This window comes from Cyrtonyx montezumae, unplaced genomic scaffold, assembly GCF_038088225.1.
Source record: "Cyrtonyx montezumae isolate F1298 unplaced genomic scaffold, pur_monq_1.0 scaffold_7, whole genome shotgun sequence".
NCBI lineage: Eukaryota > Metazoa > Chordata > Aves > Galliformes > Odontophoridae > Cyrtonyx > Cyrtonyx montezumae.
In genome coordinates this window covers 17,920,889-17,948,126 of record NW_027072078.1, presented here as the reverse complement: position 1 = coordinate 17,948,126, position 27,238 = coordinate 17,920,889, and the positions used below count along the sequence as shown (strand labels likewise).

The 27,238-nt window shown below is 40.4% G+C and overlaps 3 protein-coding genes across 7 annotated transcripts in view; 2 read left to right on the top strand and 1 right to left on the bottom strand.

Annotated features, from left to right (window-relative positions):
* Positions 1–14,534, bottom strand: part of ALS2 (alsin Rho guanine nucleotide exchange factor ALS2) — a 35,029-nt gene extending 20,495 nt beyond the window's left edge. The window contains exons 1-12 of the mRNA XM_065751369.1: positions 14,457–14,534; positions 14,161–14,248; positions 11,959–12,113; positions 10,502–11,418; positions 7,993–8,353; positions 7,125–7,293; positions 6,628–6,724; positions 6,162–6,239; positions 5,055–5,231; positions 3,946–4,117; positions 3,360–3,540; positions 1,631–1,696 (exon numbers count right to left, since the gene is read on the bottom strand). Of these exons, the coding sequence (XP_065607441.1) occupies positions 1,631–1,696; positions 3,360–3,540; positions 3,946–4,117; positions 5,055–5,231; positions 6,162–6,239; positions 6,628–6,724; positions 7,125–7,293; positions 7,993–8,353; positions 10,502–11,418; positions 11,959–12,113; positions 14,161–14,180 (2,393 nt within the window). The 5' untranslated portion in view covers positions 14,181–14,248; positions 14,457–14,534. The remainder of the gene's footprint in view (positions 1–1,630; positions 1,697–3,359; positions 3,541–3,945; positions 4,118–5,054; positions 5,232–6,161; positions 6,240–6,627; positions 6,725–7,124; positions 7,294–7,992; positions 8,354–10,501; positions 11,419–11,958; positions 12,114–14,160; positions 14,249–14,456) is intronic.
* STRADB (STE20 related adaptor beta) overlaps positions 1–27,238 on the top strand; it is a 126,284-nt gene that overhangs the window by 71,657 nt on the left and 27,389 nt on the right. The window lies entirely within an intron of this gene.
* CDK15 (cyclin dependent kinase 15) overlaps positions 18,886–27,238 on the top strand; it is a 32,392-nt gene continuing 24,039 nt past the window's right edge. Inside the window, exons 1-6 of the mRNA XM_065750305.1 lie at positions 18,886–18,996; positions 19,879–20,028; positions 20,173–20,270; positions 20,857–20,936; positions 25,084–25,178; positions 25,949–26,011. Of these exons, the coding sequence (XP_065606377.1) occupies positions 18,886–18,996; positions 19,879–20,028; positions 20,173–20,270; positions 20,857–20,936; positions 25,084–25,178; positions 25,949–26,011 (597 nt within the window). The remainder of the gene's footprint in view (positions 18,997–19,878; positions 20,029–20,172; positions 20,271–20,856; positions 20,937–25,083; positions 25,179–25,948; positions 26,012–27,238) is intronic.

Genomic DNA, 27,238 nt, shown 5'->3' with positions numbered 1-27,238 from the left:
GAATTCTACATCATTAATTTGATGTAGAAAACAGTATCTTATGTACCTTGTCTAGGTCTGCTAATGATATTTAAGAACTTTCTTCAACAAGCGTTAACAAGGGTCTTCTTCAGAGAGTAGGTTGTACTATTAATTGTAAGTTAAATAATTAAACTTAGTTGTAAATTTAAACCAAGTCAACCACTTAAATGGATGGCTGGCATTTTTGAAGTGCTTTGAGATCCTCACATTGAGGTCCCTCCATAGGAAAGGGACAAATAATAATGGTAAGTATGTGCATATTCTTATACACATCTATATACTACACAGATAGATAATTAAACTTAGCACTGAAGCTGGCTGGCTTTAAAAAAAAAAGTAAAGACTACTCCTAACTGCTCATCTTCTGAAATGTCCTGGAATACCCAAAAAGATACACTGACATCATTAACCATTCACAGAGACAGTACTCCCTGAAAAAACAAAATCATTATTGGTAAAGACACTCTTGACTTCCCTTTACAGGTAAGAGCCAAAATTTTTATGACATCTGCTCCCTGAAGTCTCAGGACCCATAGTAAGTGGTGTTCATGTAATGAGACCCTGGTTGCAGTAGGAGAAGCTGTGATAGCAAAGAGAATTCAGTATACGTAATTTCAGCATCCAGAACTTGTTGGTGCTAATAATAAACAAACTTATACTTGAACTTAGATTTCTTGCAAGTCATTCTAAGAATCTTGACCATTGTGGAAAGATTCTCAGTGGGATTTTGTATTCAGTCATCAACACTGGTCCTCAGGAGCAGAAATTGTGACAGATACCCTGGTATTTCAAAGAATTTCCAATACCACTGCTTATGCTACATTCAAAGCATATCACAATCAGCTGCAACAAAATCACATCCAGATGAGAGACTTTAGGAAGGAATGAAAACTGGCAGCAATTCTGATATTAGTTAAAAAATACTCCTTTATTGCAACAGTTTCCTCACAACACTAAGGTGTAAGCTGTACAGCATCATATCTCCAATTCCTAGGCAAAAATACTATTTAAGTGAGAAAAGCCTGTATTCTAAGATCTAAAAGCACAATTCCTTCTTCATGCCTAAAAGTCTCAATACAATAAATAAAGCATCTCTGATGCAGAAATATTTCTCCATCCTTTTAGAGAGCTTCCATAAACTTCAAAGAATAAAAGCATAAAAGAATTCAAACTAAACTGAATTCACAACATCTACTCTAACTGTTAAAGAAATGTTTACTGTTCTGTATATTCTTGAGAACAACATTTCAAAGCACAAAATAGTGACAAACACTGAATAGATAATGAAAACTTAACCTCACTCCTAAGCTTTCAGGAATTACATGAAACCCAAATTCTTTCAAAGAATTTGCCATCGTTTATGACTTTTTTTTCCTCCTCTCTCCACACCTTGATGTTATAGCAATTGAACTAATTAAGCAGCATCTTAACATGAATTATTATTACAGCAGAAAGGGAGAAACTTTTGCTTCATCTAATGGAAGATGAGTTAACATACTCAAATATGCCAAGGCGACGTCACCACATGATCATTTCTATACAAACATACTTCATTAATACTCTTTACTAGTTGACCAAAAACTCCATATAACAGTAAAAGTTTGCTTACATTGCTGGTTTTGCGAGAAGCATAAATCCTCCCATTACCAGGAAATTTGTTATTGAAGTACAGTACCTAAAATGGTGAAGAAAAAGAAACCTTTAGTTTCAAACTAAGAACAATTCTGGAAATAGCATCTATTGTAGCTTCCAACAGCACAACATTGAGATCTGCGTTATCTGCTACATAAGTAACCAGAAGTCTAAGGACTTCAGAAAATATCAAACACTGAAATACTCAGTGTTACCAGAACAGTTTAATACTGCTAGCATTTAATAATATTAAAGATAGAAATCTCTCATTTTTTCCTATTCATCATTTTATCTGCCTTTTCTTCCCTATTAAAAAATAAAAATTAAGAAATGTGACTATTTGGATACAGTTTAGGCAACCTGCTCTGGATGGCCCTGCTTGAGCAGAGGGCTGGACCAGACAGTCTCCAGAGGTCCCTTCCATCCCGTGTAATAAAAACACCGTTCACATCATAAGCAAGTCTCAGTTTAACCCAATTAACTGATAATCTTTTATGTGGCTTGATGGATCCTTGGAAGATGGTCAAGACACTATACTGAGAAGCATGCATAGGTTTGATACCATACACAGATAAATATTTAAAGAACTAAGAAAATAAAGGGGAAGAGCAGAAGCCAAGAAAATAGAAAAGAACACAAAACATTGCAGTGCTTGACAGGAAAGAAGGAACTCTAGTAACACTGAGAACCAATTCTAGGTATCCTTGCTATCCTAGAAAAACCTGCAGTCAGAGCATGGATGAAATGGAGACAATTTCTTGGTCACTATTACAAACAACTAATTTGATAAACAAATAAAAAGTTTGTTTCAAGGTGACGTGGCTAAAATTTTATCACTGACCCAGTAGAAACAATAACTTGTGTTTAAGAAGATGTGCAACTTACTGCACGTTGCGAATGCTACTGCATAACAAGTGAAGCTTTTGAGTTTATGGTCGCATTTTATTTCTTTAGGGATTTTCAGATATATAGTAAGACAGACTACACTCAGATAGGATACTTCTAGACCCTTTCCTGTTAAGCCAGTATTTACAGGCCTTGTGAAGAACACTAAGTTTGAGATTTCTGCAACACATTTGGAGAAGTCATTCAGCAACTGCAAAAGTTATTGAGGACAAAGATAGCAAACAATTGCACAAGCTTCCTCTCCCAAAATAATTAAGATAATAGTAGTAAGAAAGATAATTCAGACCAAAGATGGAGCACTAATGCAGCTTTGTTTTCTAGGTCTAAGGTCTACTATTAGCAGACACCAGACAGAATCTCAAGGAAACAACTTTTAGTTAACTTTTCAAAAGACATTTTGTAACCACAGTAAATCTCAGTTACTTTTTACCTTGCAGCCAAGTAACAGCAACTCTATTATAACCTTACTTAATAGTTAAAGATCTCCTAATGTAACAAACATGTCATGCTTTACTATTATATACGTAGCAATCAATTAAGTGTTTGTGAAGTGTTACATCCCTAATGCCTTCCTAAAGCCAAAGTTGTCCAGCGTGCATCACTACTTTGAAATACATAGCTCACTACAAAATGAATTAGCCCATGAAGAACTCTGCATAACTTTTTGACTGCAACAATGCAACTTCAATTACAGTTTCTTATATAACTTCTCTTATGATCTATTTTCTCCTGACACAGGGCTTGCTGCAGTTAGTAGACTAAGCCTGCAGACACTCAAGATGAGATAATCAGATACTTACTCAGTATAACTATCCAAAAAGAGACTGGAATGCTTCAGGATGGCCAAACTCCTGGCTTCTTTAACTCCATGAAGAAAGCTACTTAAAGAAGCTCCATGTTGACCAATGAGATAACACAGCTTGCTGAACCTGCTTGCCATTTCCTGCAACAACTGGATTGTGTTTGCATTGCCCAAATTATCTGTAATAAATCAGAAGGAGATTTAGCCTGTTACAAATGTAGAACACCCATTAATAAAAAAGAGAATTACCCCAATACGTTGTTTGGATGTTTTATCAGCCCGTTTCACTTCCTGGTAATATCAGCCATAATCAGGAATTTAATTATTTTACATTACATAATAGTTCAAACAATTATTTCAGATGAAACAGGAAAGCACAAATACTACTGACAACATGCAGATATCAAACTCCAGTTGTGTATCAACATTTGAATCAACTATTTAAGGGAGAAGGGAAACTAACGTTGGCTCTAACTTAAAAAAAAAAAAAAACAACATACGTAATGACCTAAACTTCACATAAATAACTTTACTGTAGAGCATAGAGGAAGTTATATCAAAGAAAATATTAAAAAAGTTTTTACCTAAACCTAGAAGAGGTCTAAGAACCTGAGATTTGATCTCACTCAGTCTGAAATAAAACCTTCTCTCAGTAGAAGCCAACTCATGCAAACTGGCAATATATCCCATTATGTTTTTGTCTACCAAGACCAAACAGTTGTCTCCACCAGCTATCACATTGCTTATATATCCTATCTGAAAGGCAAAACAACAATAAAAAGAAAAAACATAAATTTGAAAGTAAAAATAACTACATAAACATTAGGATGACACAGAATAAAGGCCATCTTAACTACCTGCAGCGGTACTTGGCACTACTAAACACTTAAGGTCAAGCAATCCATTCAATGGTTTAATACAAAATTAATAACATAGGAGAAACATTTATAGTACTATGTACGCTAATAAACAACATTGACTAACAGTCTAAAAAAAATCTTTTAAGGCACGACCATCGCTTGTTTGAGAGAGAATGACCTTAAGTTTAATCACTTTTAGAATGTGCCTATGTTGATATAATACCACATTAGCTGTTTTTTCTATTAATTAGGAATTGAGACAAAGAAGACTTTAATGTAATTATGCTCTGAACAACAGCGCATTCTCAATCAGAAATACATCAATTAATTGATGAGAGCAGTATTACAGTATTAACAAACTGGGCTAATACTAATACCTGCACTAATACCACTTGCAGCTCACAACTTCCAGGAAAACAAACAAACATTCTTTAAGGCCACTGTGTGCATCACCGATCTAAAGCACTGAGGTTCCTCACTAACTCCAGTTCATAAATCTCTTTCAACTCCACTTCTTTTTGAAGAAGATTCCTTAGAAAGATGCATATCATAGAATCATCAGTATATAAATCCATCCCACCTCAAAATCTCTCTCCTATTGCTTTTCAGTTAGATCTAGGGATGTAGGAATGAGGCTCAGATTGAGATAAAAGAACAGCCTCCTACCCAAAGCATCCCCTTTTTGCTACCTTAGTCTGAATGATACAGAGAGATCACAAAGACATGGAATCAGAGTACACACTCCCTCATCTCAAATCAATTTCTTGGTAGCTACAATAAGATTCAGCTTGAATCAGTATGATCTGCACTAACTTAAAGGAAATATCACTCACCTTACTACAGGACAGTAACAAAACTGGATTCTTACTACTATTATTTTCACTCAAATTATTTTCTGTTGTTGTCTCTTGACCACAATAATATAACCCAGGTTGGAAGTCTTCCTCATCTGCTAAGAAGAGAGAATAATCTGATCCCGCTGCTGTACTCCAAACACCATCACCACACACCTGAAAATCACGAGGAAGAAGAAGAATCAGAAATTATCTCCACGTAGAAGGAGATAACTTACAGCTTCTAGACACATGTGCAATAAATCTGATGACAAGATAATGTATTACAGTAACTGATAGTTTTTCAACGGTGACATCTTGCAACAAGTGTATTTTCTGACTTTCACTGAAAATGATCTTGTTTCACTCTTCATTCTAATGGCTGTTTCTTTTAATCTTTAAATTATAAATCTATTTTATTTTCAAGTGACTAGCAGGTGAGTTTGATGGAAGTTACGGCACTAGCTTTCCCTCTCCATTTGGCAATGGAAATCCATAATTATGGCAGATAGCTAACATGCTGTACTTCAATTTGCACAGGACCAAAGCAGAAAAACTCTACAGCTAGTTTTCTGGTGCTTACCTGTCTCAGTGAAAAACAACCGAAGATCTGGACTGACCCAAAAATCATTATTAACATATTCACTCAACATGATTCACTCAAAACAAATTAAAAACCCTATTACCAGAACAGTAAGATTTAACTAACAGCTCTAGAAATACACAAGTAAGAAATATGGTCATGACCTAGCACAACTGGTAAAAGCTAGAAGCATTTGTTTAGCTATTCTATAAAAATAGAAAAGCTTCAGTACTTCAACATCTGTATCAGATAAACCAAATGTAAGGCAGGAGTGAAGTTTATTAAGAAGACAAAACAATCATGTTTCTTAGTATTAGAACTCCAATGCAACCAAAGACAGAATAAGTATATATGAAGGATTTCTTGGGTAGACTTTTCAGAAGCTCATCTAAGGATAACAGTCACAGTATAAACCAAAGAAAAAGACTCGACTACTAAATAGCATGCAGACTCATAAATAAGGTCAGTTTTGATTACTTTGCATCCCTAGGACTCAAAGAAGACAAATACAAAAAACAAAATACCTTTGCAAGTCGAGGGACTGTTGTTGGGGAGTTCACGTGACCTAGCTGACCAAAGGCATTATTGCCCCACGAATATACCTGTAAGAAACAGCTAGATATCAGTATTTAACAGCTAACATACATAGATGAAATCTGAATTGTAGTAGCACAATGCACTGAGCGTGCAAATACAAGCCAAAGGTATAAACTGCATGTACTAAGAAGCTCTACTAATTTTCAGTGTCCTTCTGAATGTGAGAAGATAATCTGAGAAAAGAAATAGAAATGCAATAAGTCATTACAGCCTTTAAACATAATATTGATGGCCCATAGAAAACTGTAATACTATCAGAACTGCATTAGGCACACTGTTTCCAAGTCTCCTCTCACAAACAGAAACTAGAGCTTACAAGAAACACCAACCTAGAAAGCATTCAACGTGGCAGTAACATGACAGATGAGTAATAAATGATACAGTAACACGTACCTGGGATTTAGCAGTGAGTGCTAAGGAATGATGGCCACCAGCAGAGAGCTGAATCACTTCTTTACCATCTAGACTTTTCACACATAATGGCTGAAGCCTGTCAATTTCCAGACCCCATAAAGAAGAGGTTAAAAAAAAAAAGTTCTTTCCCTTACCCCACTCCTACAGAACATCAGAGAAAGCAAACAAACATTCAATCTTTTTCAATTAATCAGCTTAGCCAAAAAGGACACGAGATGCAAAAGTAGACATGAATATCATCCTAGCGTGGACAATACAATCGAAATATCACCAGAACCCCTAGTAATTAGAAGGGAGAAATTCTGGCTAACTGAAATTCAGTAACAACGGAGCATGAGACATGTTTCATAGAAGAACTTTGCTCAGAACACCTTAAGGAACAAGAATAATGTAAGGCAGGTGACCAAAATTAAATTGACACTTAAGATATTCATTAGATCACTAGAAAAAAGAAACATTTATCAAAGAAATCTCACCTTGGTAGAACATCACCATGTCCAAGCTGTCCATCCTTCCCCCTTCCCCAGCTCCATACCTCTGTTCTTAGAGATGGTAAAAGAGCATCTGCCTCGCCACTGTAGGTTGGAGTCAGAGCTACAGTCCTCATTTTTGCCCGGCCTACCTTCCTTAAGAGCCTAGGAGAAACTGAAAACATGCCAAAAGGAAAAAATAGCTCATCACTTACACAGGCATGTTACACAGTATCACGTATCACAGTACACCAAATCAAGGCTTCTTCAAAGAGTCTTATTTAAGAGCAAAGGCTGACGTGCAAGAAGATAGGTTAGTGATAAGAAGAAGTGTATGTGCTAAAAGCAGATAAATCAACTAAATTTTAACAGCTAAAGTTAAACCAGTGAAGTTAACAAACACATGAGAACAATGCAGTTACACTGAAGAAAATGCACCAAAGCAAACTATATACCAAATAAATATGCCTTCAAGGAAAATATACACTTGCAGCAAACAAATAATCCAATTCCTAAAATTTCCCCACAGATACAAGACCGATACAGAACTAAGCTACATAACCACACATTCAGAGTAATTAATACCACTAAAGCCTGTGATGAAAAAACATCACCAGCTTTGAATGCTGGTGGTGAGAACTGGAACACCCCAAAAAACATTGTTCAAAATCACCTCAGCACAGCAGGGATCAGAGGCCATAGATATTTCATCTGCAATAAAATCTGTATACACATCCATTTTGCAAGAAGATGCCTAGACTAACACAATGGGCCCATTTGATGAAAAACTTTGTATTCAATAAATACGTAGCATTTTCAGCCATAGTCATCCACGTTACTATAACTTCAAGTGTTTTTTGTTTTTTCTTTTTACCTTGCGATAACAGGCCAGGCAGCGAAAGTCTTCGACTTCCTCCTTCTGATTCCTCCTCTCTAATATCTACTAAACTGGAACTCTTCTTCCCCTGCATTGATTCCAGTTTGACCTGCTCTTCTCGACTGTCCTTCAGAGCTTCAGGCCCTGTGGAACCACTGCCAGGCTGAGGGCCTGGTTCATTTGAAGATGTGCCATAGAAGTTCATCACTTTCTTCAGAGACAGTGCTCCAGCTTCATATGTAGCAGCTACTCTCACACCAACTGCTGACGCACAAGAGGCCACCAGGCTGTTTAAGGCAGATGCACTTGTACCTGGAGGACCAGGGATACAAGCACCAATTTGTTCTCCTTGAGAAGGCTAGAATAAAATAAGAGCAATAACAACAAAAGTCAAAGTATTATACAAGACAGCATGTAACAGTGGGCTGGTTCACTAACCAAATTAAAAGCTATTCTGAACAAGACATTGTAAGAAAGGTTTTTTTTAATACTCTGGCATAAACTAACACTAATTCTTGAAATCACAGGTTAAGCCTGAGCACCACTTCCATGGACTTGACCAAAAATACCTCCAAGTGTCTTTTGGACTTGCCTCATTGTTGCTCATTCATGAGCAGCTGTGGGCTATTTTTTGTGGTTTGTTTTATTTTTAAACAAACAAAACAAAATGGATCTTTGCAAACAAATATAGAAAGTGATTTAATTTTAGGCTCATCACCAACTTCTTAGTCAGCAAACAAAGTGCGTCATTGAGCACGGTGTTCTTGAAGAAATGTAAGGTCTTATTTTCACATATTAGAAGGTAAACAACAATTGACTGATTTATTTTCCAAGGTCTGCCTTAAGACCACTCTATTCTGTATGTTCTCTCACACTGTTACTGCAGCCATATAACAACTAGCTAAAGGTCATCAAGTTACTAATAACTGCCTATAATTAGTTTATCACTAGAGTATCATCACATCATTACCCACAACAACAATAACTTTACCCATCAAATAAGATATGATACACAAGCTAGTAAAGCAAAAACAGGACAGAAGAGTCTTATTTCATCACCCAATATCTGGCAGAAAATATTATACCTTGTTTTTTATACTGTCAGAGAGGAAAGAATCTTTGACATTTCTGTATGGAAAACTAGCTTAAAGAATTGGTTCTAATCATTTGCACTTTACAACTTGAGAGATGAGGTCTGCTGTTGTCATTTTTATTTTTCCAAAACTAAGTTGAAACATTACATGAGCACCCGTGAGTCACTTGAAGAGCAGAGATGAAGATGCTCAGTTGTGTTAAGATATAGTGAATCAATTCCGTATTTGTCTAATTTCTCAAACCATGTGAGAAAGAACTATTTAGAACTATTACAGGAACAAGAAATCAAGACACAGCATGAAATTACTTATTTCAGTTGTTTCTTAATAGCAGGAGTGCTCTCATGGTTCTGAGAAGCTCACAAGTGCTAGGCTGCATTTGCACCAGCAAAAAGGACAACTGTATCTAGGTAACATTTATTAAATAAGTCTCCCTCAAAAGGAGAACAGAGCACGCTGAAACACCAAATTATGGGACAGTCTTTTGTTCTTAATACTACCTAATTTTGTTTTTGCAAGCAGTGGCAATAACAAATCTCAGGTAATTGTAAAATGAATTTGAGAAATTTATATACACACATCTGAAACAACGAAAGAAACTCCGCTATAACCTTTGCATATTGGACCAAAGCAGCAGTTTACCTTATAGAAGTTATCTTTAAGATAAGATCATTTAGCATTCACATAGGTCCTGCAAAACTATTAGCTTTTGGGTTACATACATATATTTTCCCCCCTTTGATATATAATCTTTTTTTTCTTCCTAATTGTAGAAAGAGTGATATTTTGTCAGGGATCTGGGAACAGTGTTTCTTGAATCTACACATCAAGCATCATCCGCACCTTATTAAGAAGTTTTTAATTAACTGTTCATATATAGCATAAAAATAGTAGTGTTGAACCATTTTCTGCATCACTCAAAACAGAGTATTATTTATTTAATTCCTATCTCCATTTATCCATTTCTGCCACCTTAGATGATTAATATTGGGAGTCTCTTATTCAATGCTTTAACATCAAGAAATTAGATTTGTGAAGAATCTACTCAATGCAAAGGCAAGGAAGTTTTACCTTAAAGGTAAATTTCCACACAAATGTGAAACCCATACATAGAAGGGCTTCGAGAAGAGAATGGCAAATAAGCTTATGCTCCATAGCATCAAAACCAAGTAAAGAGTTATGACTACAGCAGTGTCGCTGCTACTTGCATCAAAGGGTTACAACTCAAGGACTGGGGACAAAAACGTTTCCGCTTCAAAGTTGAGAGCCATTACTGAGATGAAACACTTTAAAACCATAGGAACACCACAGCCCCATCAAACTGAGTATTTCATTTGTGATAAGAGTAACATCAAGCACAGCATATGTAATGGGAATTGCAGTACATTAAGAGCAAACTACCAGCTACCAACCTGCTCAGATTCTGTGCAGATGTTTTTCTCCAGGCTCTCGTTTAACGTATGATCAGATAAACCAATTAGGTATTCTTTCACTTCTTTTTTGTCAGAATACAGAATATTTCCAGGGCTAGAAATTCCACTGTCTTCTGGCTCATCGTTGCTGGAAAGCAAACTTGCTCCATCAGATTCTAAAGGAACAAGAGTATGTTCTTCCACAAGAGGTTTCTTACAGTCTTCGCTCTGACTACCTGTTACACTTTTTCCTTCCAGGTTTTCCAATGAAGGACAGAAGGCATGGTTTACTGGTTGCTTATCAGCCAACGCTACACCCAGTGGGCAACAGTGACTGTCGGAAATGATTACATGATCTTCCTTGTCCGTCATGGTAATGAGGAGCTGACTGCAATGATTGCACCTCTCTGGAATAGGCTTCATCTCCTGCACAGGGAGGCATTGTACCAGAGCCAGGCTGTGGTAGGCTCCACAAGCGATCTGGAGCACAACACGTCCTGACAGGTGCTCTACCTTCTGTGGCTTTGTCACTGGGAAAGTTGTTGTTATAAGACCTAGCTGGCAGCCACTTCCCCAAGCCCATATCTCTCTGCTTAGCGATAGTGCCAGTGTGTGTTCTTCTCCACATGCTAGCTGCAAGATCCTTACTGAGAGTAGAGGACTGGTTTCAGAATCAGAAATACTGATAGGTTGCGGTTCTGGCACACGTGGTTGATTAGCAACTGCACACTGTCCAGAAGAATTGTTCCCCCACATGTACACCACACCACCTTCTGTTACAGCTCCGTTATGGAAGCTGCCAGCTGCCACTGTAATAACATGCTGCCCAAGCAAGGCATTTTCTAAAATGGGATTAGCATAGAACTCCTCTGGTCCTGACCTCCAGGGCAGACTTCCAAAACTGTAGACCTCACCACCTATTGAAAAATGAAAACAAAAAAGTCATGATTCTAATAAAGTTAAATTGATACAGCAATTTGAGAAAACATTATGATAGGTATCCACTTTTAGCTTAATGTTGTCTCAGAAAAACTATGGTTACTGATATAGAAAGACTGCTGTGTGCCCTCTGCTACTGCTGCTCCTAAGTTCTATGCCAATTTTAATTGGAAAACAAGGCTCCTAGAAATCCAGGGAACTTCTTATTGCAATGTATTTTTTGAATGAAATACACTGCATAAACATCATTTTTATGTAAGGCAGTTCAGACTACATTACCATTTCCAAAGGTGAAATCCAGAGCCATCACAAAAAGAACAGGAAAGAAAACACTAAGCTCTGCTCCAATATGGTTTTAAGTCATTTATTTCTAAAAAGGAAATACTGGCAACATTAAAAAACAGTTTTAAAGTTGCGCATGAGACTTGCAGATGTAAGCAATGAAACTTTCTAAAAGAAAGGCTGGCAATAATTAAAGTTTGTTACTGCTGCAAATCTTAAAAATTAAGATTTATTACCGTCTGTTAGAAGTAAGCCATGATTTGTACCAAGGGCTGCCTGCAGTACAGTCTTTCCACTGAGGCCTGGAAGCCTTTCTGGAGTCATAGAGCAGGAACCAGCCCTCCAGATATAGACCAGGCCTCTCTCTTTGGCTCCTTCTGCCTCTTCTGAGCTAAAAAAAAGATTGGAGGAAGCAGAGAATCAGCTTGAAATGTTCTGTGGTACTACAATACCACAGAAGCTTGCTTTTCACGTATGTAGGAAAAATCTACAAGTTGATATATCAGTTTTAAATTCAGGATGTCAACATTTACACTTTGGTAATCTAAAATTAAATGCTATTTAAATTATAAACAAATCTTCTGAGATCATTAGTTTTCCATTTTTTCCTTTACTTCCCTCAAAGAAAGAGGGACTAGTAACCTTAATAATATTTATTTGCCAACAACGTAACTAATTATATATTGTACTTGTTGCCCGCAGCGAGATAAAAACCCACGTACAACTTTGCCACCATGGGCACAGTGGGAGAGATGGTTGTATCAATTCTTCTTACATATGAGCAACTCTGTTCTCATTTACAGTGAGATTTACATGAACCTTTCCTATGCTAGAAAATAAAAGGAACACTTCTGGATTGTTATGCTTTATTCATAATTTGTATCATTAAATTTGGGGAAATAAAGATGTAGAGGAAAAAAACAATCTGGATCTTTCAATTCTCATCGACTTTCTCAGTTTCAGATGAACCAGCCATTCATATAACTGGACCAAGGAAAAGAAACAATCCTGAAGCATCATGAGAATATCTGGGCTCGCAGACAACAGCAGGTATCCAAAGCTTAACCCTCGACACTTACACTCCGGTTTGAATGCTCAGTCAGCAATTTCGCCCTTTCACCAAAAAGGAATTCTCTGAACTTTGACAACAAGCATACTTATAGCAAATTGTGAAGTCATTTGGTTGTTTTTTCAAATATCAGTAGAGATTTTAAAATTAAATAAAGAGTTCCAGATTCCCAAATTTATATATACAATAGATGCTTATCCACCCTGCAGGAAAAGTAGGCTTAGCTCCTTCTTTGGCAACTGCCAAGTCATTTACCACCTACATAAAACAGTTCTTGCAGCTTTGCATGAACTGAAATTAAACACCAGTGGTGAAAGAAGAGCTTTGATGGATAGCAATGTTTGTCCGCAGTAAAAGGCACAAAATAACACACACATTCCATTACAGAAGCAAATTCCGAAAACGTCAGAGAGCTTAAATTGTGGACAACTTCTAAGACCCAAGAAGTACATACAAAAGTTCTTTTCATGAAGACCACTATTTTTTTAAACTATGCTTGGCTCACTGTGGTGCACTGGCTGAACAACACCTTCGCACAGTCTGCCTCTGGAATGTTTAAACTGAGAGTAACTCGCACAAGACTGAATTGTCTCTCTTTTCCCCAGTGCCTATCCTCAGTCTCTTCTTCCACATAAAGAAAAAAAGGAACATGATGAAAAACAAGAATTCTACTATAAATTAGCTAAATAATGTAATCTAAGTGATACATATATTAAAATGCAGAGTCCATCCTGCATTTAAAATGCAGAGAACTTGAGTTTAGAATAGAAGTACATTTAAAACCAAGTAACATGCAGGGCATGTTAAAGGTTAGAGATCTGAGGACCCTCAGAGCTCCCTTCCAACCTCTATGATTCTGTGACAAACCCAACATCACAGTTAGGATACTTGGCTAGAAATAGAAATACGGATTTTACTGAGATGGGCAAAACACCCCAAAGAATAACACTAAAACAGAGTGCTTTCATCAGCATAGCATGCATTCAACTTAGTTTACAGCAGTATTCTTGGGATTTTATCTATTTAATAACCCCCAGAGATCAGTGTGTGGATACTTATATTCCAGAATTTATTACAAGGTACTAGTTTTCCACTCCAGGAAACAGAGTGGATTTCCCAATTCACCGGACAATGTTACTTTTAGGTTTCCACATCCACAAGTTTCAATAAATAACTGAGTAACAAATTTTCTGTTTTAATCAGTAGACTGCTCCAGACATAACTGAAACAAAAGCTATGTTACTCTTCTTTCCTTCTTAGGTTACACACAGAGTATGCTGACGTTACTTGGTAGTTTTACAGAGCAGTCATTGGCTGGCATGTTTCCTGGAGCCTCTGTGGCTTTACCTAGCTGCTCACTCATTCTTACCTTCTTTCCTGTGAGTCCATCTGTCAGTGGCAGCTCTCCATCACCATCAGTTCATCTCTCTTTCAAAAAGGAACAGTCTCTCCACAATCTGCAAAACAAAACAAAGCCTCCAGCTATTTGATTGCAAATAACATTAAACCAACATCATGATATTAATCCCGGAACCCCAAGAAACAAGGAGCAAAGTGTCAGATCCCATCTGTAAAATTAAAATTACTTCCATGACACAAGGATGATTTGCTTCACTCACACAGAGCTGGCAGACAAAGCTAAGCAGCCAGACTTGTCCTGCTCACACTTCTCACAGTAGGTCCACTGTAAGGACAGACTGATCAAAACCTAGTTCAAAGGCAGAGAAACCCCCTCTCTAATTCTGTGTACACAATCAAACAAACAATGCAGAATAACTGATTTATTTTCAGTTCAAGAATTCTATGCTTAAACAAAACATTTAAGGCAAATATATGCACAGAAAATGGTTAGGAACTAACTCAACTAATCCTGAATCAAACCACATTACCATATGTAACAGAGTACAATTGTATTAAAACTTGTGTGGGAATGCAGACAACCAACTGAAGAATTCAAAACATTTCATCACAGAGCCTGGTAACAGAGTATCTATATGATAAGACCACAGAAAACAATTAGGAAAAAGCAGCTGTTCTATTGTTTTTATCCTGTGCAAGTTTGAATTTTGAAAGTTTACACTTTCCATCTTCTTCAAGTGATACTACAGAGAATGTTTGCTTCTTATAATCTGTTGGGCAGAGAGGGAGCTGTTATTTTCACTCAATATACTACCCAACTAGATGAAGTACTCAAAATTTTGATTACATTAAGGAATGCATGTAATCATGTTTATTGCAATAAGTTTCAGACAAATCTTTATGCCATTTTGTCTCATCATAGCTGCTGTCTGATATCTGCTGTAACAAAACAGAAACATAATGGGTTTTTAAGACAACTCATCTCCAAGAAAAAATCCAGAATGTTTGAAGCCCTTATATAGAGAAAACAATGTCCAGTCTTGATCACAAGAGATAGCATAAACAAAGCTGTAAACTGAGTACAGAAAAGTTTCAGTTCACACTTGGAAATAATACTCAACATGATGACAAATAACTGAAATAACTCACACAAATTCCAGCCCTTTTGAGCAGTAGGATCAGCAAGAGTTGCATTCATCAGAGGCATACTGCTTTCAAGACATAGCTTCCTCTACAACAGTGATTAAAAAAAACCACACCTGTCAATTTTTACATAGCAGAGGAAGTCTCATAAAGATAAAGAAACTGTCATGCAACACTTGAGTAATGCAGGTGTTGACAAAACATCAAAAAAAAAATAGAATAATTCCTAGAATTCCTGTTTTTGTGACGTGTTCTTGCTTGGAATAAGTCCATTTAGATACAGTTTCTAGGATTTCATTATTGAAGGTGTTGGCACATCTCTGTAGCTTCACACATAACTTCCTAATGGATTATATGAAGCTATGATACAGTCAGAGTATCACCAATTGTATCATTTACAACAAATATTTAAGGTCAGAGAAATTAAGCCTTAATATCCTTGGCTTCTATCATTGAGGAATTTATTGTTAATGGCTCAAAGATGTGTCTTTACCAGAAGGTTTGACTGCACAAAAATTTACTATATTAATTCTAGTAACAAGTTCTGACTATTTTCTACTTAGTAAGTAGTTATGTAAATGATGTAGCTTTACAAATACATTATCTCACCTGAATTGTTATCAGTAGCAAAGTTTAATATTCACAGAAGTGGAAAACCAGATACCACCTATCATTGTCGTGGTATGAGAGACTGGTACGTTATCAGCACCTGCACTGCTCTACCCACACACTTCTTTCTACATTTTCACTTCAGTACTGCTGCAAGAGAAAAACTGCAAACAGTGCCAAACAGAGCCAAATTATGAAATGGATTTTTGTTACAAACAGATGGTCACTACTGTGACACTGACATCATGGTTTACTCTAGCAGAGCAGATTGCTAATTCAAATTCTTCAGAAATCAAATGCTGCCACGCTGTAACAACTGCTACTGCAAGGAATGACCTGGTGTAAACATTGCTCTGATTACTATGGACTACAGCCCTCCCTGGACATTGAGTACTAGGTACCACGAGCATAAAAGTTATCTCATATTCAAAGCTCAACAAAAGCATGTACGCCTCTGATCTGCAAAAATAACGGAACTCCCATCAGCCTCAAAAATATATTGCCATTGGGTAATTTATTTACCTGCTACAATTAACAGATAACGATACTTCTGTAACTTCCTCATATGCTTACTTGCTGCTACAGCACTGTAAAGCTGGTAAGCATGTAACTAAGAGGACTGCAAGTTTGTCTCACAAAGTTATCTGTGCAGTTACCCAAACAGGTTACCTCCAAACTGTCAACACCAGTCTCAGCCACATTTAGGTACACTTAGCATTAGCTAAAAGAACTGGGATGAAGATTAACTGCTATATCAGCTAATTGGTAATTTAAGACCTACTGAACAGATGAGGCACCAAAACTTCTGAATATCCTTCAGCCCTTATTCATCTGAAGCTGCACCTTCTTCATTCAGCTCTTACACAGATGCTTTCCCTCCTGAACCTTGCAGCCGCTAACCGTGGCTATTTTTGTTAGGGCAACGCACTGTGCCAGCTGCGGTGAGGTCTTCACCCCAGTGAGGACCGGTCCCTCTACAACCACTGCAGCTGCACTACGCCACCTGTAACTGCCAGTGCAGCTGGGCCGGGCTGCCACTAAGGCACTCTGAAAGGTGAGAGTGTACTCACTGAGCAGCCAAAACAGGTGAAGTGAAAACACTTTGCACTGAAAGCTGAAGGAGATAAAGAGGCGACTTTAGATAACCTCCTCATACCGAAAGGGAAAAGCCTGTTAGAAACCCGCAGGAACACGGCCCACCACCCCTGCTTTGCCCTGCCCCTCACAGCAGAGACCTAAGAGCCGGCATCCCCGTCACGGCAGCCGGCGGCGGAGGCCTGCTATGTGCTCGCCCGCGCAGCGCAGCCCCCCGCCGCCGCCCGCGCTACGGCCCAGGCCCGTGAGGCGCACGGAACCCACGCAGGGCGCCGCAGCAGCTCGGTTCCACCCGGCGCCGCTTATCTCCAGAAACAGCCGGCCGCGTCCCCGGACCTCTCCGAACTTCCCGCACCTGTTACCCTCCCGCCGTCACGGCGGCTGCCGGAGGCCCTCAGCCCTCTCAGGCTCGGCCGCAGGCGCGAGAACGTCGGCGGGAAGAGCGAGGGCCGCGCGGGACCACCACAGAGGAACGAAACGCTCCGCGCGCACTGCCTCGCACCTCACCGGGCCACACACTCGCATCCACCGCCCGCCCGCGCCGCCGCGGCACGGATCAGCTGGGGGACGCGGGGCGGGGCGGGGCGGGGCGGGGCGGAGGAGCCGCAGCCGGGGGCGGGTTCAGGCGGCCGCGCCGACGGGTCCCTGCCAGGGACAAACGGCGCCGTGCGCGGCCGCGTGTGAACGCTCGGCGCCGCTGTTCCGCCCTCGGTGCGGGGCGTCGCCGCGGGGTGGGCGGCTCGCATGGCTGCAGACTGCCTGTGTTGATTGTGCTTAAACGTCAAAGCCCGTTTGTATACACGTGGCCGTAACGCTCAAAAGTGCCTTCGTGCTCGGGAAGCCTTCCTGCGGCAGGCAGCCGACTCTTGCACAGCCGGTCCGTGCTGCGCTCGGACACGTGAGGTCGTGCCCGGACAGGCGTCGCAGTCACTGCTGCGCTCCGATGGCTCCGAGGTACTCGGGGCCTGGAGAATAAACACGAGGCTAAACTCCGTGAGCGTGGGTATTTAGCAAACTGCTGCCGAGCAGGCAGTTAGCAATTGGAAAGGAAAAGCATGGAGAAAACACGCAGAAGAAATGACAGCTTGCAGGCAGGCCGCTGCCCTGCTGCCACGCTCTGTCTGCGTTGCATGCTTGCATGGAGACACAGAAACATCTCTGCCTTCCCAAAGCATTTTTGCTTAAAAAGTCCTTTTTATCAAGAAAAGAGAGCGTTGTTAGACACCCGAACAGTAAAGCAAAGGGGAAGACTTCATATTACGCATCCAAATGAAGCTGAAAAACATCAGGAGGCAACACAGCTACTCCAGTGCACCCTCCGTCCCCCTCTCCCTGCCCTCCCCACCTCAGGCTGCCCTGGGCTGGGAGCTCATCCCGGGCGCACGGCCCCTCCCGCCCACATGCCCCCAAAGAAGGGCACTTTCTTTTGCATCTGCGCTGCACACCCACACTGCTCAGATAGCTCAGCTTAAACTTAATGACATATAGAACTGCACTTGCTAGAGACGTGAGGAAAGTCATTGGTCTGTTCCTATGTGAAACATATCAATTACCTAATCTATTAATTACCTAATCTATTACACTGAGAATTGTTTAAGTGAAAGAACTTTGTACCAAGAAAGAACTCCGTATTTATTGCCTATTTTTCCATCTTTTGTTATGAAAATATCTTGGATATTTTTAGAGGACATGTACCCAATAAGCTTAAGTCAACAGAGCTATTGTAGGCATGAGTTTGGATCACCACATATTGCGCTTTAAAAGAAAAACTGCAGAAATCATAAGAATGCTCAAGGCAGAGGCCTCATGCAAGTCATATGAACAGCTAGAGGGGGGAGCAAATGTGAAAAGAGAGAGTGCTAGTGGGACTCAGGACAACACGGGAGACATGCTGTGTCTGAGTGCTGTCAGGGCGCGGTGCTGCAGTTGCTGTTCTGAGGGAAGGGGCTCCCAGCACAGCCGAGGCCTTCAGCATGCGGAAGCAGCATCTACAGAAGAGGTATTTAATATTACCCTGCAATGATTCTGCACTGTGAGAGATTGTGCCTGGGCTCTTCTCTTTGTTGTGGAAGTGCAGATGTTCACATTAGCTTCTAACTAGATAGCATCAAACTTTGCAGCTCAGGTCTTGTGAAACCGCTGTGAGAGCACTTCATGCTGTAGATTGCAAGTTTCTTTGGTGTGATGATCTGGGAAGAGATAGCGCTCCAGTATGCTCTGTGCCTCCAACAGATTATAAACAGGGAAGGAGCCAATGATCTAAAGTTCTGGAGGAGGCATCATGCCATAGACTACAAGTCCTGTTGTGTTTGAATCCAATGGCAATGCAGGCATCCATCCCATGAAACTGTTCATAAGGAGCCTACAGGCTGCCTGCCCTTCATTACTACTGGTTTTACAATTTATGGCACTGTTATGTAGAATGAGCCAAATTAAGAGGCTGTGTAAAGCACACAATGGTGAGAAGGGCTTAATGTGGTGGGGGGAGGAGATGACATAAATTTAAACTTCTTTAAAATTTACTCCTGCATTTGTTTTTTAATTGTGCCATAACAGATTACTATCTGGAAAGGAATAAATCAAGGGTAAGATAAAATATAATGCATTTAGGATGATACTGATTGAAGTTTTTTCAGCAGTTACAGCAGCTTTATCACTGTGTGCTGCCAGTGTAAGCACTAATGTTTACCAACACAGAAACATACAGACATTTGTTCCCCTTTGGGATGTACCAGGAATCGTAATTGAAAAACATGAATGATGGGAAGGGAGCTGAAAATGAAGTGCTTAAAGCCAGTGCAGTTAAAAGAGAAAGGAAAGAATCCCCCTGGTTAAATAGTTGTTCACCAGTGATATGGTTTGCCTTCTGTTCTTGGACCAGCTGAGGGATGTAACCAGAGCAGCCCTTCCTGTGCCCTCACTGCAGCCACAGCATTTTCACACTCTCCAGAGTCAAAGATTCAGGATGTGGAGGCCTTGGACTTACGCTGATCCTTTCCAAGAGCAGGATGTTGTGGAGAGGTTTAAATGGGTGAGTGTGCAGCATCCACAGTGACAGCAGATATTTCATCCTACGATTATTCCAACCATGAATCTGTATTTAACTGGTGAATTATATGCTGGTAGCTTTTTTTCTACACAGCAGTCTAAAATACACACCACTTTCTTTGTGAAGCAAAGGCAAGGCATCCCTTTTGGAGCTACTACATCCTACGTGCAACTGGAGAAGCTGTGTGAAGGATCCTCTGCAACTGTTTACAAGGGGATCAGCAGGTGAGCGTGGACCACCAGTGCTGTTAATTGCATTCATCAGTTACAGAAATCAGAATAATTGATGGGGATTGCCCCCTTGAAGCTGGGCAACTCTGAGTACTTGTAGGAAGACAGACTGATCAAATCTCTGGCTTTGCTTTTAAGTGGGATATTTGCAAAGCCCCATCCATTTTTTTTCAGAGAACTCCTCTGATTCAGCAATGAAGTCTCCACTAGTACACTTTCCTGCATGGCAGTGTGCCAGGGAGACCAGAGATGGACAAGAGTTTTCCTTGGAATGAGGAATTCCTGAATGACAGCAAAATTGAGGCTGAGGGCACACTGTCATCACATGGGGCCAGGAAAACTGTGAGAGGGAAGAGTGGGAGCACTAAGCTACACTCTAGCCACACTATCTGGGTGGGCTGGTTCAATTCTTCTGCTCAAGGAGACAAGAGATTTGCAACTCCTTTATAAGCTTGGCCTGGGAGGGAGAGTGAGCCCTAATACTTTTGCCTGGGTGAGTGTGAAGCACCTCAGGAGCCTGTTAATGCTGTCATGCCAAGCACTGAGGTGCTTTGTGTGACCTTCCACTCTGACCTAACAGGATCAATGCTCAGTTGGTGGCACTGAAAGTTATCACCCTGAAGACAGAGGAGGGAGTGCCCTTTACAGCCATCCGGGAAGGTAAGAACTTAAGAGCCTTGACAAACACTGGTGAAGAGTGAGAGGCATCATTCTTGAAGAGCATTTGTTTTAATCTGAAAACAAAAAAACCCTCCACTTGACAGCTTTCTAACTTCTTTCTTGCTGAGTGTACAAGGCTGTGCTTCTTTCAAAACTCTCCAGTGTCCTTATCCCTTCATGAAGGAGATCTTTGTGTTGTATGGGGTAAGCATGTGATAGAAGGAGGGGGAACCTGCTGGCCAGTGTATTCTCTCATGTGACAGACAGCCAAGCCCGTGATGAGGAAAGGGCTGGCTGCAGCCACAGTTTGTCTGTTCCAGCAGTATAGGACCCCCTCACTCCTCCTGCCTGCTATCTGGGTTGCTTTCTCGCTGCCATTTCTAAACCTTTCTGGCAGTGGCAGATCAGAGTGACCTGCATCTGCCAGGTGGGGCTACTGGATGCAAGACAGGTTGCCTGCAAGACATTTTAGATACAAGTTCTAAAGCTGGGGTAGATATAACAGGAGATAAGTAAGTCTCCTGCCTAATGTATGATGAGCATGGTCTGTGATGAGCTGTCATTCTTGCTAAATTTTTAGGAGCACAAGGTTGCTCTTCTCCTTAAGATTATCACCACTTATTTTGTGGCCAGAGCACTGAGAAATAGGGAGACATGTTTTGTCTCAGTTACATGGAGAATCGGGGGAAGAACTCGGGCTGCAGCTGCAGAGCATGGGCTCTAAGCAACGGAGCAAACATAGTATACATAATAAAAGAGTTTCTTACAAGGCATATCAAAGAGGGGCTAGTTTTTCAACCTCAGTTGAAAACACTGAAACTTCAGTGAGATTTAAGATTTTATTTAGTGGGCATCATACTGTTCGATGCCTGGCTGATGCTGTACCCTTTATGACTGTGTAAGAAGAGAGAAGCCTTCTCTCACTGTCCATATTTTAAACACTAAAAATAAAAATGTAAGTTACATCAAAGATGACATGTATCATATCTGCTCTCCAGAGCAGTCCCTGGATGCTCCAGCACTGCCTGTGTTGGGATCAGACTTCACTTTTAATGATGTACTGCTCTAGGCAGAGCTGGACTCACCTGGCTTCTGTTCTGTCAACACACTTCAACTCCCTGGCATCAATCCTGCTGTGTGCTATGCCCACCTCTGCACTAGGGCTTGAGTGGATGTAATTTCATGGAAATCATGCAGCTTCACCACAATGAATTCTTTAACAGATCCAGTGGTCAAAGGCCAGAGAACGTGGCATGCAAGGTATTCCTGGAGGGACAAGGGGAAGTCAGTTAGCCGTATGAACTGATTGACCCTCTTTCCCAAATTACATGCTTTAAAAGAGAATAATGGTACAAATACAGCCTTTGTACCATCAGTCACAGGGACAGTAGGTAGCTTCTCCTGTGTTTGCTCTGGCCCTCAGCTTAGTCCTTCCATCACAGCTGCATACTGACAGAAATGCTCATTGCACATCCACAAGGTATCCACAGGTCACTCAGCTCAGAGTCAGCCATTTCAAAAAATCTCTTTTGCTATCTCAGTGTTCAATTCCAAAACAGGCTCAGGCTCCTTCTGCTCATCTTTGTTTTTAGTGCAGAGAGGCATAGATGCACAGGCTGTGGGCTTGGCCAGCCCAAGTACAACTGTGCTCCTTTCAGTCAACAAATAGCCAAAGTCCTCCTAAGTTAGAGGCTTCTATGAAACCTGGAATGAACTGTTAAATCCAGACACAGCTATGCTGCTATTGTTTTGACAAATGCAAAGCCATGCAGCCACCTCCACAAGCTAGGTCTGCTAGGAACTAGAGGAGCACAGCAGTTTTTGCACTGGGCAGTTGAGGACTGGAAGTCCTCTTGATGTTAGCACATACACAGCTGATACCTGGAGGGTCACACATCCCGGCTTGAAGAGAAATACTTTGAGTAAATCCAATGCTTAATAGCATTTATCTTTTAGCATGGTGAGAAATTCTGTCGGTCACCTTCACAGAGCACTGGGCAAAGTACCTGCTGCTTTCTCAAGTTCTTTGAGAAAGAAATGCTTTTGTTTAAGTGCTTGATTTTGGTTGAATTCATTTATGTGTCCCTACAGACACAAGTTCAGAAACTTCCTGCTTGATTAAGCTTCTATTTTCATCTGTGCAACTATCCCAAGAGGACCATAATCCAGTTTCTTCCTTTCACAGAAGTATGTAACCTTTGCACCAGTCTGTTGTCTCGTGTCAGTGAGAGCTATGCATGTAAGAGGCCACACGTATTTTGTTTTCTGCTTCTTACTTCACTTCAAAAGTAGGGTAGACTTTGTAGCTGTTGAGATGGAGTGTCAGAGGCTGGATGCACCAGCATTCAGAGCAGCCCAAGCACAGAGGGACTCTTGACATCAGACAACTCCATTTGAAACTCAGAAAAACCAGAGCTGTCAGTGGACCCACTCTAGGCTTATGCTAGTATAATTAAGATAAGAAAGTTAACAAACTCCCCAGCTGATTTCTGAGTGAAAGCAGAGAGATACCAAAATATGGCTCTTTACAGAATGGTTTGAGCTATACAGTTTGCTATATGCTCATTTGCTGTGGTGTTTTTACTCTATGGCTAAAAGTGTATTTACACTTGTATCCCACCAGTGCAATAAGCCTTAAAAGCTTTATGTACATAGAAGTAATAATGTTCTAAAGATCAGCACCCCTTTAGAATGCTCTACTGTAGGACAGGATGAGAGTCTTAACTTCATTCATTATGGGGGAAAACCAGGGTGATCTCATGAAGGCTCTATTTTAAATAGATCTTCTGTGTACCACTGAGCTTTGCAGCATCTGACACCTCAAATTTACAATGTAAGTCAGCAGTGCAAACAAAGCACAAGATTTATTCATGTGGTGCATTCTCTGCTACCCCGGAGGAATGACACACCACTGACAAAGAGCCACTTCACCCCAGGAAGCCCCACAGAGCTGAAATGCATTTTAAGTTCTAGCTGTAGCACCTGACTCCGCAGCAGGAGGCTGTAGAAGCAACCAAGTGAGGAGCAGTTCCCAGGGGCCTGATTCAGACACAGGAGCTGAATTCTTCATTTCACCATGGACCCTCTGTACTGCTGCTCTGGAGCAACAGCTCTGTCTGGCTACGTGGGACTTTTACGGCATCACACAGCCAGGTTAGCAGTCCCTTTTGATAGCACATAGAGTCTGCCTAGGATACAGCTAGAGTATAATTATTATGTTCATGGGCAATTAGGTACAATGTGGAGCATTTTTAAGGTTCATACCACAGCATGCTCATGGCAGTACCAGCAGCAGTTTAGCTGCAGCAGCACCAAGCTCCATGCAAGAGCTAACTGACATTCAGTGCTGCTTCCAGCACTTACCAGGTATCCCATACTGCTCAGCAGTCTCACTACTGATATAGGTTTAGGCCACACCTGGCTATAAGGCTTTTAGAACCAGCCTAAACTGTTAGGTCGTAAGATACAAAGTTTGCATTGCCAGTCTAAAATCCTTCAAATATTGTTTGTTTGCATAGTTAGAAGCAAACTGCTGGAGCAGCTCTGAGGCTGTGCTGATAGTTAGGCCAATAGACAAAACATGCTGGAGCTGTATAAATTACTGCGCGCTCAGTGACTTCATCTCTGTTCAGTTTTAAGCTGGAAAAAAATACCAATATGCTAAAAGCTAAATTCAGCTTAGCATTGACTGATTTCTGCTGGCAGCTTTTGCACCAAAAGCTAGAAGCTGATGGAAACCTACACTTCCCCAGAATTCTACTAAGGGCTTTTCTGAGGGCACATGCTGGGAGGTGGATAGCAGAAGGAATGTGAAGCTCAGTGGTGACCCACGTCTGCTGCACTCTGGCACTGGGAGCTCCCAGCCCCTGCCTCTCTCAGTGTTTGCATGGAAGAAATGATTTCTCCTAGGCTGAGAAGCTGACAGCTGAGGTACCTCTAAGAGAGGATGGGCTCCTGCCTAACCCAAAGCACTAATTCCTGCTTCTCTAAGGAGCTGTTCCATCCTCTTCTGCATTCAGTATATGCTGCCTAACAGAAATGCCAAAATTAGAATAGTTACCCCGAATTTTATTTTCTGCTGCATGTGAAGTCTGCTTGAACTCGTAGAAGCAGTAGTGAAGATGATCTTACATTTATGTTTCCCCAGCTTCTCTTCTCAAGCATTTGAAACATGCCAACATTGTGCTGCTCCATGACATTATCCAGACCAAGGAGACACTAACGTTTGTCCTTGAGTACATGGTGAGTTATTCTTTTTTCTGGCTTCCTGTGAAGCTACTACTGGGAAGTACTGGGAAGAGAGCAGTGGCTATATAATGAATTTGATGCATTATGAGACATCTGCAAAGAAGCAAATTGCAATCCTTTAGTGCAGTAATTGATTTCCCTTCTTGATCTCCTGCTTACCATGCACAACTTTTCTGTTTTCCTTCAGTGCACACAACAGCTGTATGCAAAAATGATTCCACATCTTGTCTCTACGAGGGTAGAAGAAATTATTTACATCCATTTCTGCCTTGACAATACAATAACAGTACTGTTATTCAGCACAGCAAGGACAGTAAATAATGATACCAGCTCACACCTTGATATCAAATTTGTCACTGACCTCAAGTGGCTCACCAAGACCAAAGCTGCAGGATACTATCATGGGTAGGGCAGGATGCCAGTAAATGAGTTCTCTGCATGAGCTTTACTACTTTTGTTGCTTTTGCTAATGGCTATCAACAAAATTCTGAGAATGTTTTATCCATTCTGCAGTTTTATAATTAATTTGGCACAAGCATCAATTGTGTTAACTTCAGGCCATAAACTGCTAGAGAAAGATAACAGCTAGCTCCCCAGTGTGACCAAGCACACATCCTTATGTGTTGCATCAAATTAGATGTTCTCCAAGGTCAAAGCAATACCTTCATAATGCTTATATATTTTTTTCTAAGTACAGAAGAGGCACAGTTGGTAAAAGCACTTTACTCTCATCGTTTTGCCTCAAGTTATCTGCTTTTTTTTAGCACACAGATCTGGCACAGTACATGGCCCAGCATCCTGGAGGACTTCATCCTTGCAATGTTATGGTGAGTTCCTTAAAAGACTCATATCCCTTAAAGTATGAACAAGAATGTTATTTTCCTCTGTGTATGGTGATTGTGAATAGCTGCAGTGCTTCAAACACCTTTAAGCTCTTACTAGTATCCATTTGTTCCATATATGACAAGCACTTTGGAGAAAAGCTGACTCTGATAAAGATGTAACAGACTACTTCATGGCCTCCAAAGCCTTTCTGCAGTTTATTCTTCCCATTTCATACACCTAGTTCAGATTTTCTGGACAGTGAAGTCTTGTGGCAAGCAAATTTGTCTTTACACAGATTTGTATCTTCTTAGAATACATTATTAATCTCTCTAGTTAAAAGCTCTCAAATATCACTCTCTCCTCATCTGAAACTGTCTTCATATTTACAGTCATTTAAACCTCTTTTGTTTCTGCCACAGTTTTTTGGGATAGGTTGACTGGAACTGAGCAGAGCTGAAGATGTACCATTACTCTGTAGATTGATGTTATAATAGTTTCTGACTCTTCTTTGTACACATCTTCACATTTAATTAACTTTCAGGCTTTCTGCTGCACACTGACTTACAGTTTCAGTGCAGATGTCCTCAGTGAATGCCTGGGTCCTTTTCCTGAGTAGCGTCAGTTAATTTATCTTACAGCTGTCAACAATAACTTTGTACCTTATCAAACTGCCTATTCATCTGACTTTGTCAGATCTCTCTGAAGTTTCTCACTGTCACTTCTTATCTTGGCTAATCTAAACACTTCTGTCATCTTCAAATGCTGCCACCTTGTTCACATCTTTTTTTTTCAGATAGCTGTTAAGCAACACCAATTCTAATGTAGTTTCTCGGGGCCCCAAATTTTAACATCTTTAAAGTTCAGATATGTCCAAGATGCGATGCTGTAGTTTTGGCACAGATCTCAAGGGCTCTGCTACCAGGCAGGCTTGTAAAGCACATGGAGTACATGGCAGCATTGTATACTACCTGGCATTTGTGTGAGTAAAACTAGCCAGCTGCTCTTCTTTTCTGCCTCAAACTCTCACTGTCAGCAGAAATCAAATCACAAAAATGATTTACTGCTCCTTGAAGGGGTTAATCTAGTTTGTTTCATTTTTGCTGGCAAATGATTGTTGTTTTTTTGTCTGAGTGATTCCTACTGAATATGATGCATATATCACAGGGACACTTTTCTGATACAAAAATGAACTATGGGTGTCACTGTTTATCTTCCTCTTCAGGTTAAGT